Source organism: Ahaetulla prasina, chromosome 1 (assembly GCF_028640845.1).
Source record: "Ahaetulla prasina isolate Xishuangbanna chromosome 1, ASM2864084v1, whole genome shotgun sequence".
Classification (NCBI taxonomy): domain Eukaryota; kingdom Metazoa; phylum Chordata; class Lepidosauria; order Squamata; family Colubridae; genus Ahaetulla; species Ahaetulla prasina.
This window is the reverse complement of record NC_080539.1, coordinates 241,770,628-241,791,262: the sequence shown is the minus strand read 5'-3', so window position 1 is coordinate 241,791,262 and position 20,635 is coordinate 241,770,628. Positions and strand designations below refer to the sequence as shown.

The window sequence follows — 20,635 nt, the reverse complement described above, 5'->3', positions numbered from 1 at the left end:
CAAACTCTTCTGAACAGCTTTTCATGGTATGCAAAGGGACAGAGAAACAAAACTCCTTTTATATTCAATTTACAAGCATTCGCTGGGATACAAGTTATAAAGCTTGACATTTTAGGGGTCACTGAATTGAGATGCATCGGGATTCTTTTCCACCAGAAGATGACACTTTTTATTAAGCAGAGCATGAAAAAAAAAAAAAAAAGGAATGTCACTGGTTGTATATGTAGGAAGGGTACAACAAGAACAGTCAGAGATCATCACCCTTCCCTATTCATTGTTGTTGGAGTGAAATAAGAACAATGGATATACAGTTTTCTTGGATAGCTTTTCTATGTTTGTTAAATCAAGGCTTTCCTGTATATCTTCAAGGCAAGAAACAGGATGTCTGGGACTGTAATGGTCTGTGGGAATATCTTGAGAGACAAGAAAAGAGCTGCAACCTGGGTAAAAGTCAGAGAAAAGACATCTCAGCCCACAGAAGGAATGGAGGTGCAGAAACAATATATCCTGGTGGTCTTCGAGTTACGACCACAATTGAGCCCAAAATTTATGTTGCTAAGTGAAACATTTTTTAAGTGAATTTGCCCCATTTTCCTGTTTTTCTTGCCACAGTTGTTAAGTGAATCGTTGCATTTGTTAAGTTAGTAACACGGTTGTTAAGTGAATCTGAATTTCCCCATTGAATTTGCTTGTCAGAAGGTCTCAAAAGCAGATCACATGATCCCAGGACACTGCAAATATGAACCACTTGCCAAGCATTTGAATGTGACCATGGGGATGTTGCAACGGTTGCAAGTGTGAAAAATGGTCATATCACTTTTTTCAGTGCTGTTGTAACTTTGAACAGTCACTGAATGAACTGTTGTAAGTCAAGGACTACATGTTTGTGTGTATGTGTATGTGTATTGAATGTGTGTATGTATATATATATACATACATACATACATACACATATATATACATACATACATACATACATAGACACACATGCAGACAGTGGTGATAGATGTAGTGGTGCCAGGTAACAGCAAACTCAGGAAGGAATGTCCCAAAGATGCTTTTTCAAGAGGCAACTGGACTTTCTGGTTTTTCTTTGAAGATGTTTTGCTTCTCATCCAATAAGCTTCTTTAGCTCTGACTGGACAGTGGGGAATGGAAGGCTTTATACTTCTTGCAAACAGCTGGTCATTTGCATTCTTTTAGCGAGTCATTAAGGCTACCTGGAGGTTTATCTGTGTCATCAGGATCACCTGAGTGGTGCAAATGGGTATGGAGCCTTCTTGGAACTGTTGAAAGGACTGTGTTGTAGACTGGAGATAGATGATGTCATATCCCTCCCCCTCTGTTGAGAGAGGGCTGTTCAATTTTAACATAGATGGCCTGTTTGACCCCTCTTTCAAACCAGTGATCATCTCTGGATGAGAAGAGAAACGTTTTCAAAGTAAAACCAGAAAGTCCAGTCGCCTCTTGAAAAAATTTCAGGCAACAATGACCTGGATTACTGAGAATCTCCATAGAGATCAGGAAGGAGTAAAAGAAGCTGCACAAGTATCAAAATCTGATGGAGGAACTGGAGTGGATGTGGAAAATAAAAGCCAAAGTGGTCCCAGAGTAGTGATAGGAGCACTTAGGGCTGTGACTCCTAAGCTGGGAGAGTGGCTCCAACACAGCTCAGGAGTTACACCAGAGCTCTCTGTCCAGAAGAGTGCAGTGCTAGGGATAGCTAAAATCCTTCATAGAACCCACAAACTTCCAGGCATCTGGTAGAGGATCCACAATTGAGAGTCTTCTACAATAGGGATGAGAATTATTATATATACATACATATAAACTGCCGTGATAAGAGAGGTATTTTATTATATTCACATCTCTTCCCCATCTTTCTTCTAGTCCTGTCAAACTCGCATCGTCATGATGGCATCATGTGACGTATTGGGACTTTTTCCCCCTTCGCTAAACTGGGCGTGGGGATGGGCGTGGCCAGCACATGACGTAGCTCTAGTCTAAAGGTGTTTGATACACTGATACAGGCCATGATGAGCAAAAACTTACGTTATGATGTCGTGATACAAACCTTGACCTTTTGTAGGTGTATTGTGATGCTTCACATAAGTATGTAACATATGTGCCTTGTGTGTGATGTGATGATATATGTTTTGCCATTTACCCACCCAATTCCTCTCTTTCAGATGCCAATGATTAAAGCATCTAATTAGAGTTCTAATCATTGTTGTAATTAGTCTGTCTTGTTAAGAATTAGTAGTATAAACACGTCGGTCTTAGTAGGCTTGTAATTTGATCTGATTTTTACAAAAGAACAGATCTACTGTTTTAAATTTCACATAAATTTTTCAACATGTAGTAAGGAGGATGGATAATTTTTATGCTTCAAAATTGGAATAACTCTTACATCTTCTGACATATAAAATGTACAATCTTGCAGCATACACATTAAATATAGTTTTCTTTTTGCCAATAAGCCACTGGAACAATATTTTGTTTTTACATCTGTTTGTAAAGAAATGGAATTCCTGTATTTAGTTAATTGGGGTTTTTTTGGACATAGATGATAATCTATGTAGGTATGCATCAGAAGTGTCATACAAATATTAATGACTATGATATGTAATATTCATATCTATTATGCTGATAATTAGATGAAAACTTCCTTGATTAATAATGTGATAATACATTTTGCAGCACAAATGAGGGACTGAATAATACAGATTGCTCTATGCCAAACGCCAATTTTCAACAAAGTATGTGTGTAAAAGCTAATTGTCTGTATTGTTCAATCAATTACTTCTTCATGACACACATTATGACATTGTGATATGATAAGTTATTACTAATCAACTAACCAAAATGAATGCAAAGCACTGGAAATATGGTCCATTACACCCTCACAAATTATTAATTTTTATTACAACTAGGGAAACCACTTTTATTGATTGTTAACTTTAAAAATAGCTTTCCATATATGAATATTTATTAAAACATTCCTTGTTTCTAATATTCCTTCATTGAAGTATATTTCCATTGTTTTTTAAAAGGTACATGCTAGAAAGAAGAAGAAGCTAGAAGAAATACTATCCATTAATAATGGAATTATTATTATTTGCTTTATTCATTAAACATGAAACTCAGTGAACTGAACATTTAAAATTGCATCACAAATACTATTGACTGGTGCTAATGGTTGATACGGGTTGCATTATTATTATTATCATTATCATTATCATTATCATTATTATTATTTTGTGACTATGTTGTAGCCTATTCGTTTTGCACAGGGAAATAAACATTCAAAGTTATGGAACGTACACATTTTGAAGCATTTATACCTATTTTGCCTTTTTGGTAAACAGTTTTGTTCTGTATTTAATCCTAGTATTTCTTGCCTGGCATTTTGTTGGTGTTCAGGAATATATTGATAAATTGGTATATTTAATTATTCAAAAATTACAAGTCATGTTCCAGATGGAAGCAATTACTTCTCAGTTCAGCTTTGCCTTTTTGTTCCTATTTACTGAGCTGTATTCTTACCAGTAGTATATTAAGTGCTAATGCCAACTTGATTAACAACAGAAGAATCAACATATCCTTAAAATATTTGATTTCATGGACTTTAACAGAATGTTCTGACATAAAAAAACTTGCATGTATGTTCTGTTACCATATTATGACCAAGCAGTACAATTAATCATACATATTTTCAAAGTATTAAGTATCAAGAACCACCTACCATCCCTGTCCTAATGTTTTCTTTTAGTCATACCCTTTATATGTGTTTATAATTATGTTTACACTTGTATCTGTCATAAAATATATTCTTGACGAAAATAAATAAATAAAATAAATTAATTTCAAGACTGAATTCCTCTTATATGTAAAAGCTATGCATATTTTTGTTTTGTCTTTATGGTTTTTTTAAAATAAAATATACGTCTTATTGTTTATGTAGGAATACTCAGAAACATTTGATACCACTAGTTACGGTATTTTTCTGGATTGCCTGGCAGAAATGGGTTTTGGAAGTACCATTTAATTGAAATTCGACTTCTTAACAAGAAGTTAGTTTCGGAAAATGATCCTGATCTATTAATTCATCTTGTCCTCATGTTATTTCTGTGAAATTATGGGAGAGATTATCAGACCATCTGAAGTGTGCTATTATCAATATACACACGGCCTTTAACTCAAACATCATCATGGTATACAGTACATCACTCAGGATTGAACTGTGGATTCCTTGGTGTTCTCTGAACTTGGATATTCGATTACAGACATTTCATTACCAGACTAGGTAATATTTTCAATGCTAGGATGGAATGGAGCTTGCTCTCAGTTTCTATACAGTAGATGCCCTGTCAGTGTTGGTCAGGGTGTTGTTTTCTCCTTGATTAGATTGTTATTTATTGCTTGATTGTTTGTCTGATATTAAACCTGGTGTAAATCAGTACTAATCTGGGTGTTGATTACTGGTGAGAAGGGTTTTTTTAAAATCTATTTTGAATGATGTGTAAATGTTGCTTATTTCTATGTGCCAATTGATGACTGAATGCTAAGCTTCCAGGATTTCCTTAGTGATTTTGAATTTAGCTTGGTCTAGGATTCTCAGAGTTTCCCAGTTGAAACCATGGTTAACTGGCTTAATTATGGTTAACTCTGTTCATCTAATGTGAAATTAAGGCATTTTTATTATATCTTCTGACTGCTACTGGTAATTGGTGTTGATGAATGTATGCTGCTAATCTTCTCCCTGATATCCTATATAGTGGCTGTTACAGTCTTTACAATGTATATTGTAGATGACTCATCTTTTTCTTCTTAGGCTACTGTGTCTTGATACAGGCTACTTAAGATGATTTAGTGAGCTTTAGTTGGTTAGTGTGCTACAGTAATGCCATGTGGTAGTAATTGTCTTTGTTTTTGTTTTTGTGAGATTTTTTAATGTATGGCAATGTTATCATTTTCACAGCTGGTGCTATAATCTACAGGCCATCTATTACTCTTTTTTGTTGTTTTGGTTTGCTGCAATGTGTTTGTTCTAATCTGAAAAATGTTCTTACACAGCACCTCTTGTAGGAGGTGGGTTTTTGCTTTGGTGGTGGATGCCTGGTTAGCATGAGTGATTTTTCAATAAAGTATTTCATCCCTTGATACGCAGGAAGGGCACATTGTTATTTTCTTCTCCCCTTGTGAATTTTATTCTTTTGAAAATGTTGTTGATTGTTACCTAATAGGGCAAGGTGCGGTATATAAACAGGGAGCAAAAATGAAATGAATTATTTATTTATTTTATTTATTAAGAAAATTTATATTGCTGCCCACTTGCACACTCAAGGCAGTTTAGAAAACAAAACCAAGGAATAATTGTTGGACAAATCCCAAATAAGAAATGTATTTCCTATAAATTTTATCCTACTCTTAATGCTTTAAAATAGATCAGCGGGTAAAATGAACATGGAAAGTTTTCTTACCAGTTGCTGGTCTTGTACACCCCATGCTGCATACAGTAAAACTGAGTCCTCTACTTCTGGAGGGTTTAGCTCCCAAACTTCCCTTGAAAAAAGTAAACACTTTACTTGGACACATTTGTAGCATTCAGTACTCAAAGCAACATTTATCAAACATTATCTTACCTTGTCTGTATGTTATATATCACATATGAAGCTGTATAAGAATAATGAAAAACCTGTAAAACAAGGAATAAGAAATACTCATAAATATTATCATCCAGATTGTAAAATAACTTTTTAAAATTTTGATTTAGTATTATACTGATCAGAATGTTTCGTCTCAGAGTATTGGGCAATATAGAATGTACTAACTATAAGATTCTAGTCAAATCCAATTTAAAATTTAGAAAACAGCTGGATTCTCCTTGGGCCAAGTCATACTCAGAACTTAAATATAAATCTGATTCTAAACTTTAAACTCTTATCAAATGCCATTAGAAATCAACAAATGCTCTCAGTTAAATTTTATTTTATCCTGAAGTACAATTACCATTACAAAATATAAGCAATGAATTAGCCAAACTATATTAGCATAAAATCTTGCAGGTCTGCCAGGATGTGTTCAATAAAATATGACTTCTCAGAAAAGGACCAACACTAGACATAAATCTTGGGGTTTTCTAGCACTTACACATGGAGTTTGGTCTGCATCGATAACTTGATACTCCTTTCAATTAAATCACCTTTTAATTTGGTGATAATATAGATACATACATACATACATACATACATACATACATACATACATACATACATACATATATAGTATTTCCTCTAGCTTAAGGCATGATTTAAAGTAGAGAAAGATTAAGATTACAGAAAATACGACTTCAGTAACAGAGTTGTTAATGCCTTGAATGCACTATCAGACTCTGTGGTCTCATCCCAAATCCCCCAAAACTTTAACCTAAGACTGTCTACTGTTTACCTCACCCCATTCCTAAAAGGTCTGTAAGGGGCATGCATAAGAGCACCAGCATGCCTACTCTCTCTGTCCTAATGTTCCCTTTAATTGTATTCATTGTATGTATTCAATTCATGCTTATATTTATATATATTATCTAATATGTACTCGACAAAATAAATAAATAACATAAAATAAAAGTAGTAGTGGACCAAAGAAATTAAAGTTAAAAAACAATAAAGCAAGTAAATCCAATTGAAAAAATGGGAATAATGAGGAAAACAAACAATGTAAGAGTAGGTTAACAAAAAAGAATCCCACCTCTAAATTATTCAGTTTACTAATGACAATAACCTTTATAACAACCATCTTCACTTCCACTATTTCTAAGTACCCAATTCATAAATCTTCATTTTTTTTTTAACTTCTCAATTATTTTCAAGGAACTCAATATCATCCAAACACAACTTTCTTGATAATAGTATGTTCTCTGATAATATATTCTAAATGTATGACTATAACTTGTTGCTGGCAATCCTTATGATTTATATTGATATATTGATCATCAATTGTGTTGTAAATGTTGTACCTTGATGAACGTATCTTTTCTTTTATGTACACTGATAGCATATGCACCAAGACAAATTCCTTGTGTGTCCAATCACACTTGGCCAATAAAATTCTATTCTATTAAATCAGGAATTTATATTGGATATCAACATACATTCTTTAGTTTTAAAAAAAAGGTATAGATCAAAGACATGTAAACAGTGTTCAATGTTTTAAACCTCTTGAAATATTCAAGTTCAAATATGGAAGATTTTTGAGTTTCAAAGATTTATGAGGATATCACTCTTGAACAAATTATACCTTGTCTTATGCTATTGTTATGTGTACTGACATATTTTCTTCAGGTCCTTAAGCTATTCATGCAAAATAATAGGCATATCTAATACATATAGATTACTTGAAGTTTCAAAATACTTTGGATTAAGATTTTCATTAAAAAGATATCATATACACAGTACCGGTACAGTTTAGTATCATTATTATTTAGTCTTTACTGACATTGTAGTTCCCAAAATGCTGCATTAACTTTTTAAAAAATATTTTTAAAAAGCTACAATGAAGTTAAATGATAAAGTCATAACTACCTGAAGCACCATTTATCTTATTCAATCAACATCAATTACTTAAAATGATTTATTGCATCTCTTGCTTATCACTGAGCAGAATTTATGGATAGTATTAACATCTTTGACTGTGAAATATTACTGTCATAACAACGGTATTTTGCCAAGCCAAAATAAATATAAGAAAGAGACATTTCTAGACATCTAATTCATCTAACATGAAAAAAGCCTGTCAACCTAGTCTAAACAGCAAAAAGGCACATCTAGAAAATCTACCTGGACTTGTGCTGCTCTATTTAAAATTTATCATACAGACTAATTATCTCATAAAAAAGTCACCTTCTTTGGAGTGTTAATTAATTTACAATCAATTAAGCTCAACATAGCTAACCAAAATTTTAAATGTGATATACCCTGAACTGAACTGAATGGAAATTATATTTATTATATTGTCATGGTTGGTTGTACAAATCAGCCAGTTTAGATTGGATTTGGCCTTTTTTATCCACCTGAGATAGGCAGATGTGGATGTTTGATGTTTAAACAGATTTCATTGCAGGATGTAAGCTGTTCCAAGTAAAGCTGCCTTTTGCAATTAACTGGTGGTGATTTTGTCAATGCCGATGTGTTCAAATGGTGCTCCAGATATTTTGAAATTGCACCCAAGGCACCTAATCCTTTCTCTACTCCCCAAAGGGACAAAATCAATGTGGAAATAAACATGATATCTTGAGACTTTACCACTGACTCTAGACACTATACTCCACTCCCTAGGACATTCTCAACCTGTTTTTATCCCCCAGTCACATAGGTGTAATCAAAGCCCACAGCTGGATGTAATCCACCAGTACTCAAGACACTAGCATAACAATTATCTAAGCCTCAAATCTAGAAGGGTGTGGCCTTGGATCTCCTCTAAAGCTTCCATAAACCTGCATGTCCATGCTTCTAATCTAAGTATATCCTGCCTTCTTCCTATGACTTCATGGTATACTGTAGTGCAAACTGTAGTGCAAACTGTGAAACAGACTTGGACTATAAAATGACAAATAGTACATAGTCATTTGATGGGCATCTGTCACTCAGAAAGGGCTAGAATTTAAATCTGTCTTCATCTTAACTACTACTGTTTATAGCATTAGTTCTCCTCTGTATTAACATATTTATAAGAGTTGTAATTCCAACTGACAATATGCATGAACTATTTTATACAATAATTGGTCGCTGATATAAATCTGCTCCTGTGACACAGTTTGATCAGAATCAGAAAGAAAACACACTGACCAGAATTATATACTTGAAACTGAAAAGCTATATTACAGATTTTAGATTAAACACAGATTCTTAATAAGTAAGGAAGGTCACCAAAAAGTGTTAAGAAAATAAAACTGTTATTAACAACTATGATACTGCAAAAATACAATGAAACTTTTTCTTTATCTCACTAACAGTCTCCACCATCTGTTCCAAAGATTCTCCAACCCTCTAAAGCAAATTTGGGGAGTAGACAAATTGCAGAAAGGAAAGAAAAATATGTTTCTTTGATAAATACTTTGTTGTTAACAAACAGCACCAGTTAGCAATTATTAGCATTGTATATATTTCCATCATATTTCAAAAATTGGCTTAAACAAAATTTCTCTATATACTGTAGATAATTTGTACATTTCTGTTTTTTGAATCAGAATGGGAGACTTAAATACAGATAATTCTTGACTTATGACCACAATTGATCCAAAATTTCCACAGCTAAGCAAATTGGTTGCTAAGTGAGTTGCCCCTAATTTTATAACCAATTTGCCAGGACTGTTAAATGAATCTCTGTTATTGTTAAGTGAAATCATGAGGCTTTCCCACATGATTCACTTAACAATGATTCACTTAAACAAATCTGGCTTTCCCCATTGACTTTGCTTGTTGGAAGTCAGCTGGGAAGGTCACAAATGACAATCATCAGAAGCCACAACCATCTTAAATACATGCTATTTGCCAAGTGCCTGAATTCTATCATATGACCTTGAAGATGGTGTGATAGTCATAAGTGTGAGAACCAGACAAAAATCACTTTTTCAGTGTTTTAATTTTGAATTTTAAACAAATGGTTGCAAGTTAAGAACTACCTATAATCTATATGAGAATAAAACAACAATAGTTTAAAAACCAGACCAAAATTCAACCTTCTAAAAATAACAAAGCTATTTTTATCTATCATTTTTCTATCATATCCTTCAAGCTTTAACACAAACACTTATGGATTTATGATTTTAGACTTTATTCTCATTGGAGATATGCAAATATTTCCATGTATCAATATGCTGGCCCTATTATTGTGTTCAATACAAAAATTACATTACACATAATCTCTCATTTATTATGTTGTTTCCAAGAAAATTCTTCTCATAGCTTAAAAAGAAGGGATGATACATCCCTTGTTGAACAAATGTGGATATATATCTGTATATACATATACATATACATATACATATACATATACATATACATATACATATACATATACATATACATACACAGACAGACAAACAGATAGATAGATAGATAGATAGATAGACAGACAGGCAGATAGATAGATAGATAGATAGATAGATAGATAGATAGATAGATAGATAGATAGATAGATAGATAGATAGATAAATAGATAGATAGATATAGATATATTCTATTGCTACCAAAAAATTTTGAACATTAAAAAAACCTATTTCTGTGCAAAGCTTTATTGGAAAATTTCTGCACCACGCTATCCATGAAGAGAGCTGTCAACTCTTTAAGATGCTTTAGCTCACGAAACAAACATCACAAGAAATATTGGAGCTCCATTGATATGGCTGTATAACAGAATCTTGATAGTCTGACAGCATTTCCCATTCTATCTCTGTTACACTAAAGAGAGTCAAGGCAGGTCAATACTGAGTTTCATCTTCAGGCTTTCCTGAGCTAGGGTTCTCACATATTTTCTTCAAGGACATTTCTGTGTCTGTGACAGTAGATCTGCACAATACTTCAAACTGTGCCAACTATCGTAATCTAAAACAGGAAATGGGATCCTTGGGCTATGCAGACTGGTGCGGGCTTGAGTCACAGAAAAATCATTCATGCACCTTCCTTGCCACAGTGTTGTGATCACCATCTGTGAAGGGGATGTTTTTATAGTAAAGCCTGCACCTCAGTAGCAGTATCCTGCTGTTGAAACAGGCTGTTCAACAGTCCTGCTGTTGAAGCCAGATCAGGCAACAAAGTAGTGTTTTATGAAGAAAAGCCGACCAAGCTTTCTATGTGAAGATAGAAAGAAGGATCTTCCTATGTGAAGATTCTGATTATGGTGGAGCTTGAGTGAAGTCAGTGATCTGCAGTTGTCTATCTATAGGATTGACCCTTCCCATTGGCCTCTCTATGATCATATCCATTTGGCTCAGTGGTGACATCATTTTTTTTTTTACTACCGGTTCTGTGGGCGTGGCTTGGTGGGCATGGTGTGACTTGGTAGGCATGGCTTGGTAGGGTTAGGGTTACAGACAGACAGTTTCATTACAGATAGTCTTCCACTTATGACCACAATTGGATCTAGAATCTTGGGTGTTGAATCAAACAGGTGTTAACCAAGATGCCCCACACGGGCACTTCATTCAACAACCACAATCCTGGGTCTCCCAGTTGTGACTATTAGGTGAACACCTGGATCTTGAAGTGGACCACTGAGGAAAGGGTCCAAACCTCCCGCTGCATCTGAGAGGACCAGGCCCTCTCCCTGTCCCACTGGGGAGAATGATTGTGAGAATGTAGGTGTTCAATAATGATTCTACCAGATTTGAGATCCATTCCTCCAGAACACCAAGGGATTTCTTAGCTTTTCAGAATGCTGGCATTTGGAAATGTCCCTTCCTCTCCCCTTCAGAGCCTTTCTAAGCCTTCCTGAAAGGAAGGAAAAACTGAGGTAGCACTTTCATCTTCTACAGAAAATTTTAGCAAATGCCAGTGTTCTGAATGGCTCAGAATGCTGGGGGTTTTCCTAGTCTTCTCCCCTTCTGTCCAGAGCCTTTCTGAGTCATGGCGGGGGGGGCAAAGCACTAGTGAATGCCAGCATTCTGAAAGGCTCAGAGGATAAAGGAAATCCTGCAGTATGCTGGGAGAATGGAACTGAAATCCAATGTCCTCTCTGCTTGCAACCTTCCCTGCCGGCTTCCCCATTGATTTTCTGGGGAAGTTGGCAGAGAAGATTGCAGATGGCAGTCACATGATCGCAGAGCACTAGGCAACCATTTGTAAACATGAGCAGGTTGCCAAGCACCTGAAAGGCAATCACGGAGGGAAGGTAGCATGATGTTTCCCAATAGTAATGACATTTCCTAATAGAAATAGAAGTAATATTTATGAAAGATCCATGATGGAATCTCATGCATTGACTTAGTAAATGTTTTTTTTAAAAAAAATCCCAATTAGGGCAGTGTGGTCCTTTGGATTTGTGAGGAAAAAGGTGATTTTATATACACAATTGCATTCCAAACCTGTATCTTCTACACATCTTATATCTTAGAATTACAAAGCTGCCCTTCACAGGGTCAGATTTCTGTTAAAGAATACTGAAGTACACTTATCGCACCCTTTGGCCTTTGAGTTCAAGTGTGAGGGCTAGATCAGAACCAAAGGGCCTGAAATCAGGCTGATTCATTACAGCAACAGTGCACATTTTGTCAACCAATCCTTCCAAATAAGTCAAGTGATTCAGTCCATTAGGATTCACCAGCAGGAGAAAGAAAAGCAAGATTTGAACCTTGAATTCACTACGTATCTCTATATATCTCTATCTCTGTATCTATCTCTATCTATATGCGACTTTAGAGTTATTGTTTGCAGATTTTAGTTTTCTCCATATTAACAGCTTTGTAATAAAAAGTATTTCAACAAAACTTGTGTCTCTAAATCCATACCTACAAGCTGAACATACAGTTTAAGAAACAATCAGGTAGAAGCTCTGAAACGCTGCACAGGCCTATTTGCTACCCTGTTTCCCCAAAATAAGACATTCCCTAATAATAACCCCAATCGGGCTTTTGAGCGCATGGCAATAAGGCCAAGCGCTTATTTCAGGGTTCAACAAAATATAAGACAGGGTCTTATTTTCGGGAAAACACAGTAGTTTCAGAGCTGAGTACCACTTTTAAATTAAGTTTTGTCATTATTGACCCCAGTGGGACAAATGTCCCATTAGATGCTTTTAAATATGTATTTTACCCTATATACAAAACTTTTACTTTTGGTATGCTTGATTTATGCATTATGCAAAGAAATGCTTCATAATCCAATTATAAAAAGCATGATAACAGAGATATTAATACTGTATTTCATTGAGACATTATTTCATAATGATCTCAGAGAGGTTGTAATATAGTAATATAACATGTATACAAAGTCTTCTGCTCTGTTTGCTAACAGTACATGTTCACATGTTAAAAGAAAACTGTCTACCTTTTATCTAATATTGATTTGACTGTTGGCATACCTAGGGCATGTCAAATTTTTCAACTTTCTATTTCCAAACATTAGGGGTGCTCAAAAATTGTGACATGCCTTGGCGATTGTAAAGATATTTTGGTCACTAATATAATTTAGATGTGCTTCTAAGCTGTTAAAAAGTTATGATATTTATGTAGTTACCTACTAAGGTAAGTAACTACATAAATATCATAACATTTTAACATTTTGTTTGTTTCATTACATTATTGTATGTTCATAATTAAAACCTTCTCTACACCTGAATTGGCAGCATATACTTGTTTAATGAGGCAGGGCTTAATTATCTCTATTTTTATAGTTTTACAGTAAAAGATTATCTCTTCAAAACAGACTCAGCTAAAATTGTAATACCCTTGGAATTTCAAAGAATAATGTGATATCAGAATAATAATTCATATGATGCCAAAAATCTGAAACTGATCTAACAGAAGCTCATCTTTCTCACAAATAAAGATAGTTCATAAAGAAGGAAAAGCAGCATGGTTTAGCTAGAATAAACCAAGGCAACAGTGGGAAACCTGTTTCTAAGAAAAGCAGAATATCAAAACTGTCACCATAACAGAGGTGGGCAGCCCAGCAATTGCAGACCACATGCAGCCCTTAGTCTTGCTCAATACAGCCTCCGAGGCTATCCCTCAAAAGACACACAATAGATATGAATTCATTCCAAAACACATATAATAAAAAGATACCATTGACCTAGTCAGTATCATAGTGACTTTTAACTAAAGACACAAATGCATAATACACGCAATTTATAGTCAATATTTTACATACACATATACAGTTTTACAGTCAATCAAACATGCTTCTTTGTCTGATATCTGCTGTATGTAATTAATATGGTTAAACATTTTTCTTGCAAGTCTGCTATAAAAGGACTTGGATTTCTAAAATATTTCAAAGCTTTCAGTCCTTTCTAGAGAGTTACAAAAATATTTTTGGCTTATCTGTAGCAAAGAAATGATGCTAACTATTACTCCCTTGGGAGTCCTTTATTCACCAACTCCTCTTTCAACTTACAATAAGGTATACAATGTTTAGAAATGCAAATACAAAAGGCTTAAAAGCTTCTAGAAGATTTCTTTTTTTTTCTTTCTCTTTTTTGGGTGAATACTTTTTTAAAAAAATAGCAAGGAGAGAAAAACTACTAGCCCATCATTATTCAATCATCAATAAAAGAACTGGAAGAGAAATAATAACACTCTTCCTTGGCTCAATTTTCATGGAAGTACTCATTTATTTACAAAGAAATTTTGGGAAGAGAAACTGAATTACATTCAAATGATGTACTATCCAGGGGTGGTATTCACTTACCTTCGCTACTGGTTCACAAATGTGAGCGTGTGCGTGGCAGGGCCTTCCGTGCATACACAGAGCATCAAAAACAGGATGTGATGATGTCCGGGCAGGTGGGCAGAGCCTCCCGCAGCCGTCACTACCGGTTCACTTGAACCCGATAGAACCGGCTGAATACCACCACTGGTACTATTGTAGAACACCATATCTTGCATTAGCAAGGATGAGGTACCCTTCATTAGCACAGGGGTATTTTTTGCTAATGGAATCATAGAGTGAGAAGGGGCTATTTATGCCACCAAGTTCAACCTTCTGCTCAGTGCTGGAATCCAAGTTAAATCCTTCCAATCAGAAGGTTAGTTAGGCTGATCATGAACACTTCCAAAAAAGAAAAGCCACCTTCTAGGCAATTGGCTCCTCTGCTGAAATGCTCAGGATTTTTTTCCCCTCCCTTAGTGCTGAAGTAGAACCTACTTGTCACTTAAAACATTTTTCTACATCCTAAACTCTGAAGTGGAAGAGAACCTTTAATCATGTTTGTTTGCTTTGAGTCCTGACTACTTGCTGGACGAGTCCCAGAAGTTTTGTTTTTCAGAAGTGTTTTGCCCTTACCTCCTACTTCCTAAAAGTGACTGGCCCAAGTTCCCCAGCTGGCTTCATGTCCAAGGCAGGAATATAACCCCTGGTCACCCAGTTTCTAGCTTGATGCCTTAACCACCACACCAAGCTGTTGCTCTTGATATGTGAGTGCCCTTCAGGTACTTGAAACAATAGCAATAGCATTTAATCTTATATACTGCTTCACAGTACTTTACAGCTCTCTCTAAGCAGTCAGCATTATGTCCCCAACAATTTGGGTCCTCCTTTTTACCCGCCTCGGAAGGATGGAAGGCTGAGTCAACCTTGAGCCTGGTGAGATTCAGTCTGCCAAATTGCAGTCAGCCAGCAGTCAGCAGAAGTAGCCTGCAGTACTACATTCTAACCACTGTGCCACTTTGGCTCATCCTGAAGAGTCCTATTATATCCCCCACTCTGTTTTCTTTTTTCAAGGCTAAATATACCCAGTCCTTCAATAGGGCTTAGTTTTTAGTTCCCAGATTATCCTTGTTTGCCCTTTTCTAAACTGTTTCCTCTAAATTCTTCTTGAAAACGTGTTCCTTTTGTCTTTCAAAATTTGATCATTATTCATATATTTGTATTATCTTAATTTCCTGATTATCAACTACAGGTTTGCTTTGAGTGAAATTGCTTCTTGAGCTTTACTAGATTTACATTATACTGTATTTACTATGTATGTACTGTACATAGTACTTCATCTACCTAACTATATTCTAGCTTCACAAAATTCATGCTTGCATTTATAAAGGCAATAATTGATTATTTGTTACTTTTTGATCTATTGATCCAGGACAGTTTTAAGCCAAATCGTTTACAAAATATTCAGTGATGTTTGATTTGGAAAGAAACATCTAAAGATATTCCCTGGAAGAACATGTGTTATCTCGGGGATAAAATAAAATTATCGTGCTAAGACAAGGTGCTGCACTGGATTGGAGAAGTAGTGATTAAGCATCATGTTCAGCATACCACAAATGACACTTAGTAATGTAAAAATATATTAAGAAAACAAACAAATATTGAGACTCAGGAACTGGGGTCTTCATAAAAGATTCAGAAGCAGAGTTTCAAATTTGTCACCAATGTTGAAAATGATGCAGGTTGGATCCAGAGACCCAGATTACACATATGTATTGATGAGTTTGAGACAAACAATAGTTACAGCAATAAGGAAACAGTTTTTGTTGATAAAGCAATGACAAAATCTCTCATGTCCAGTATAAAATAAAGAGATTTTACACTAAAGATAATTAGAAAGAAATGTAAAAATAAAATTGATAATGCCCTTAAGTAAATTAACCAATGCCCTTAAGTAAATCTATATTTCACCTAAAAGGTATTATGACAGAGTTAGATAAAATAGCAGAATAGAAAATTCATCAAATATGCTTCCCATGAAAGCAAAGAAAACGGCATTTCTCAGCATGTTCAGTTCTCATGTTACTTTGCATAGGAATAAAAAGTTCTAATTTCAGCTGGCATAAGATGAACTCTGAGCATTCTAGATTTTAAATAAAAGAGTTGACAGCAGGGGAAAAGGAGACCTCCCAAAAGACACAGTATTTTTTTTTTTTTACAAAATTAAGTTTAATTGATTTGAGCCCTAAATTTGATAAATGCAATTTATTCGAAAAACAGAAAGCAGGAAGTGCACAGCTGTCTTCTTGTTTTAATAAAAATTGACTTCTAAAGTCAAGTGAAACTTTATTGCTCACAGGCTAATCCTTTACAAATGTTCCTGTACAGTAACATTTTCTTTAAAAGCTGTGTTTGATTATTCTTATTAATGACTGATTCATTTCATTTATATCCAGCCTTTTCTGTGGTGACATATATAAATTAATTGCATTTATATCCAGCCTTTTCTGTGGTGACATTATCCTTATTTCCTTATTCAACAAAGTTGATTTTCTACTATTCTTAAAGGGGTATTTAACTGGCAACGCGAGAAGTCTCTAACTACTAGTTGACAAGCAGGAAAAATAGATTCCTATAGTCGACATTAATCAAGTTTTCTACAATTCTGCAATGAAAAGGGAGTTAGATTACAGAAATTTAGAAACTGGATACATATACTGCAGCAGGCATTTATCAGTGAGTATGCTACAACAGTGCCTCCTTGATACCTCGGAGTCTGTCTCTTTGATTTAAAGGAAGTTAGCCACCCATTTAACAGATCCGAAAAGGGGGGGAAAAAACCACCTATCTGTTCTTGTTTTGAAAACACCAATTTCCATTCCCAGATTCAAGAAATCCCTATACATAAGTGAGTTATAAGCAGTGGCATACTGTTTATAACTTACATATGCAGAGGGATTCTTCATACCAGCCTGAGAGAGTCAAATGTTAAAAGTTACTAGAATTGTGTGAGATGGTTGACAGCCGAGCTCCAATGTTTTAGTGTACCTGTCTAGTGGTGCAGCTTGGTGATGTCAATGGTCCCTGCAGAAACAGTTCTTAAACATTTATTGGCATGAGGCTGATTATGTCAAAATGTGGTAGTAAAATGGAAGTATGCATGTTAGGATTTTAAAATATTCTGAAAAAAGCCATTTCAAAATACACAATGTTAAGGCAAATAACAATTTCCTGACACACTAAAAACAGCCAACTGTGGCAGGTTGCAAGAAAACTAATATAAAATATACATGATACTTCCAAAATTTGAGAGAATCTAGATATTTATTTCTATGAACCGAAGGGACAGGATATTACTTCTACACTGTTATCATACTATTAAAGAGGAAACTAATCTTTTATTTCTAATTACCAGGAGGTTGCCTTACATTTTTAGTGGCATTTCTTGATGTGATTTAGTATAAATATTACAGCAAGCAGGTGAGATCACAGGATCAGCAGGGAACTTAGATGCTAGTAAATCATTTTCCTTGCTCCATCAATCTCAATTATTAAAGAAGGCAGTTTGTTTTTGGAAAACATCTTCCTGGCATGCACATCTTTTCCAGACCATGATTCACATTACTTAGCTAAACAGTTCTGATAGCCAACAAATGCAAGAATAGCCAGTATACAACAGGATTTTTGATAGCTTTCATATGACATATTCCCTTTTAATCTGGATTTTGTAGCAAAATTACAAAATTATTTTTGTAATAATTATTAAAATATGTGACAATTATTTAAAATTTCTGTGACTTATCTTTCAGAGATTCTCCACTTTCTGTAAACTGATTATTTAGCAGGGAAGCAATAAAGGCTGAATTTTATAGATAGATAAGCTGTAAGGGTATTAATATTTACCTACAGAAATATATTTGTGTAATACACATAATACTAAAGAGACTGAAATGGTAAAGAAAATCAATTTAGTCTGAAAATGGATGATGCTTTCATTTTCACATATTAGTCAGAAAAATCAGTCATTATTTTTCTACTGCAATTAAACCTACCCTGAAATCAACTTTACTTTTCTTGCTTTAGTTACATCTGGTGCTGATTATTAAACCTTCTGTGTGGCAGGAATGCTGTGTGGCAATTGTAGTTGGTATGACAGGTAGCAGCTGGGCTGCTAACCGATACAAAATAAGGGAAAACACAATGCTTGTATCAAAAAATCTACACTTGCCAGTTGCTGAGCAATCATAATTTACTATGCTAATCTTTAAAACTCTAAATTGGGCTGTATAAAAGAAAAAAATAGTTGATGTAATGTTGCCATGTGTACTTAAGAAATGCAAAACAGGTAGTCCTTGACTTACAACCATTCATTTAGGGACTGTTCAAAGTTACAATGGTACTGAAAAAAGGTGATTTATGATCATTTTCACACTTACAACTGTTACAGCATTCCTATAGTCACAGGATCAAAATTCAGATGTTTAGAAAATGGTTCACATTTATGATGGTTGTGGTGTCCCAGAATCATCTGATCACATTTTGTGTCCTTCTGATAACCGAAGTCAATGGGTAAAAGGGCCTCTGGTGACTCAGACTGCTAAGACAGTCTGTTATTAACACAGCTGCTTGCAATTACTGCAGGTTCAAGTCCCACCAGGCCCAACATTGACTCAGCCTTCCATCCTTTATAAGGTAGGTAAAATGAGGACCCAGATTGTTGGGGGCAATAAGTTGACTTTGTATATAATATACAAATGGATGAAGACTATTGCTTAAAATAGTGTAAGCCGCCCTGAGTCTTCGGAGAAGGGCAGGATATAAATGCAAATAATAATAATTTAAAAAGACAGATTCATTTAACAACCATGTGATAATGACTGCAGTGATTCACTTAACAACTATGGCAAGAAAGGCTGTAAAACAAGGCAAAAATCACTTAACAATTGTCTCGCTTAGCAACAGAAAATTTGGGCTTAATTGTGGTTGTAAATTAAAAACTATCTGTAGAATTACAGCTTCTAAATGTAAGTTCATGATTTTTTTATGTGAGGAAGAAAGAAAGAAAGAAAGGAAGGAAGGAAGGAAGGAAGGAAGGAAGGAAGGAAGGAAGGAAGGAAGGAAGGAAGGAAGGAAGGAAGGAAGGAAGGAAGAATACTTTTTATTTTGTTTTTCTTGGAAAATAATGATAAAGAATAATAAATGAAGATGGGATATGCATTGAGCCAGCGCTGCCTCTTGGATTTTCTCCATGAATATCTATCCCTATCCTTCAGGTTTTCTAACAGGGCACCACTGCACCTGTAAATGAGTCTATCGACTTTATCTTCCACTTTCACCTTTGGAGCATTCCCTAGAGACATATATAATGTGTCTGAAGTAGGATAATTTGAGCCCAGTCATTTGTGCCTAAAATGAGAACTCTAAGTTACTTTGTTTGATTATTCATTTTGTTTGTCTTCAAACAAAGGTAATTATTTTCTTAGCTGTCCAAGTCATTATCATGAGTTTTCAAGTTTCAAAAGTGCCAATACTCTCTCTCTTTACCCTGCTTTTTCAAAGTCCAACTTTCACTTTTTAGAGAGTTACAAGGAATAATTTTGCCTGTGCTACTCTGATCTTTATAGGTATAGTTGGGCATTTGAATATCTTTTATAGCTTCTACTCCAAACTCTGCTCTGTGGTCTGTTTCTTTACTGTTTGTTCCTTTACTGCTGATTGTTGATCCTAAAAGGTAGAAACCGTCTGTTACAGCTACATGTAGTCAGCTTACAATCACAATACTGAGCAGAAAATCTGTAGTGAAGTGATGCAATTGTTAAATGACTGTGCCTGATTTTTATAACTTTTTGTACCAGTCCTTAAGTAAGACATCATGGAACAGAACAGAACAGAACAGAATAGAATAGAATTTTTTATTGGCCAAGTGTAATTGGACACACAAGGAATTTGTCTTGGTGCATATGCTCTCAGTGTACATAAAAGAAAAGATAACTTCATCAAGAATCATAAGATACAATACTTAATGAGAGTCATAGGGTACAAATAATCAATCAGGAAACAATCAATATCAATATAAATCGTAAGGATACAAGCAACAAAGTTACAGTCATACAGTCATAAGTGGGAGGAGATGGGTGATGAGAACTATGAGAACATAAATAGTAGTGCAGATTTAGTAAATAGTTTGACAATGTTGAGGGAATTATTTGTTTAGCAGAGTAATGGCATTCAGGAAAAAACTGCGCTTGTGTCTAGTTGTTATGGTGTGCAGT

At 34.9% G+C, this 20,635-nt stretch overlaps 1 protein-coding gene across 5 annotated transcripts in view; it reads right to left on the bottom strand.

The window, feature by feature from the left end:
• The window catches only part of DPP10 (dipeptidyl peptidase like 10), a 205,679-nt gene that overhangs the window by 98,208 nt on the left and 86,836 nt on the right, over positions 1-20,635 (bottom strand). For 4 of the 5 annotated variants that reach the window (XM_058194393.1, XM_058194401.1, XM_058194411.1 and 1 more), the window contains 2 exons: positions 5,646-5,698; positions 5,484-5,565 (listed from right to left, as the gene is read on the bottom strand). In XM_058194393.1, the coding sequence (XP_058050376.1) occupies positions 5,484-5,565; positions 5,646-5,698 (135 nt within the window). Of the gene's footprint in view, positions 1-5,483; positions 5,566-5,645; positions 5,723-20,635 lie in introns of all 5 variants that reach the window. The other variant, XM_058194384.1, reaches the window with a different exon arrangement.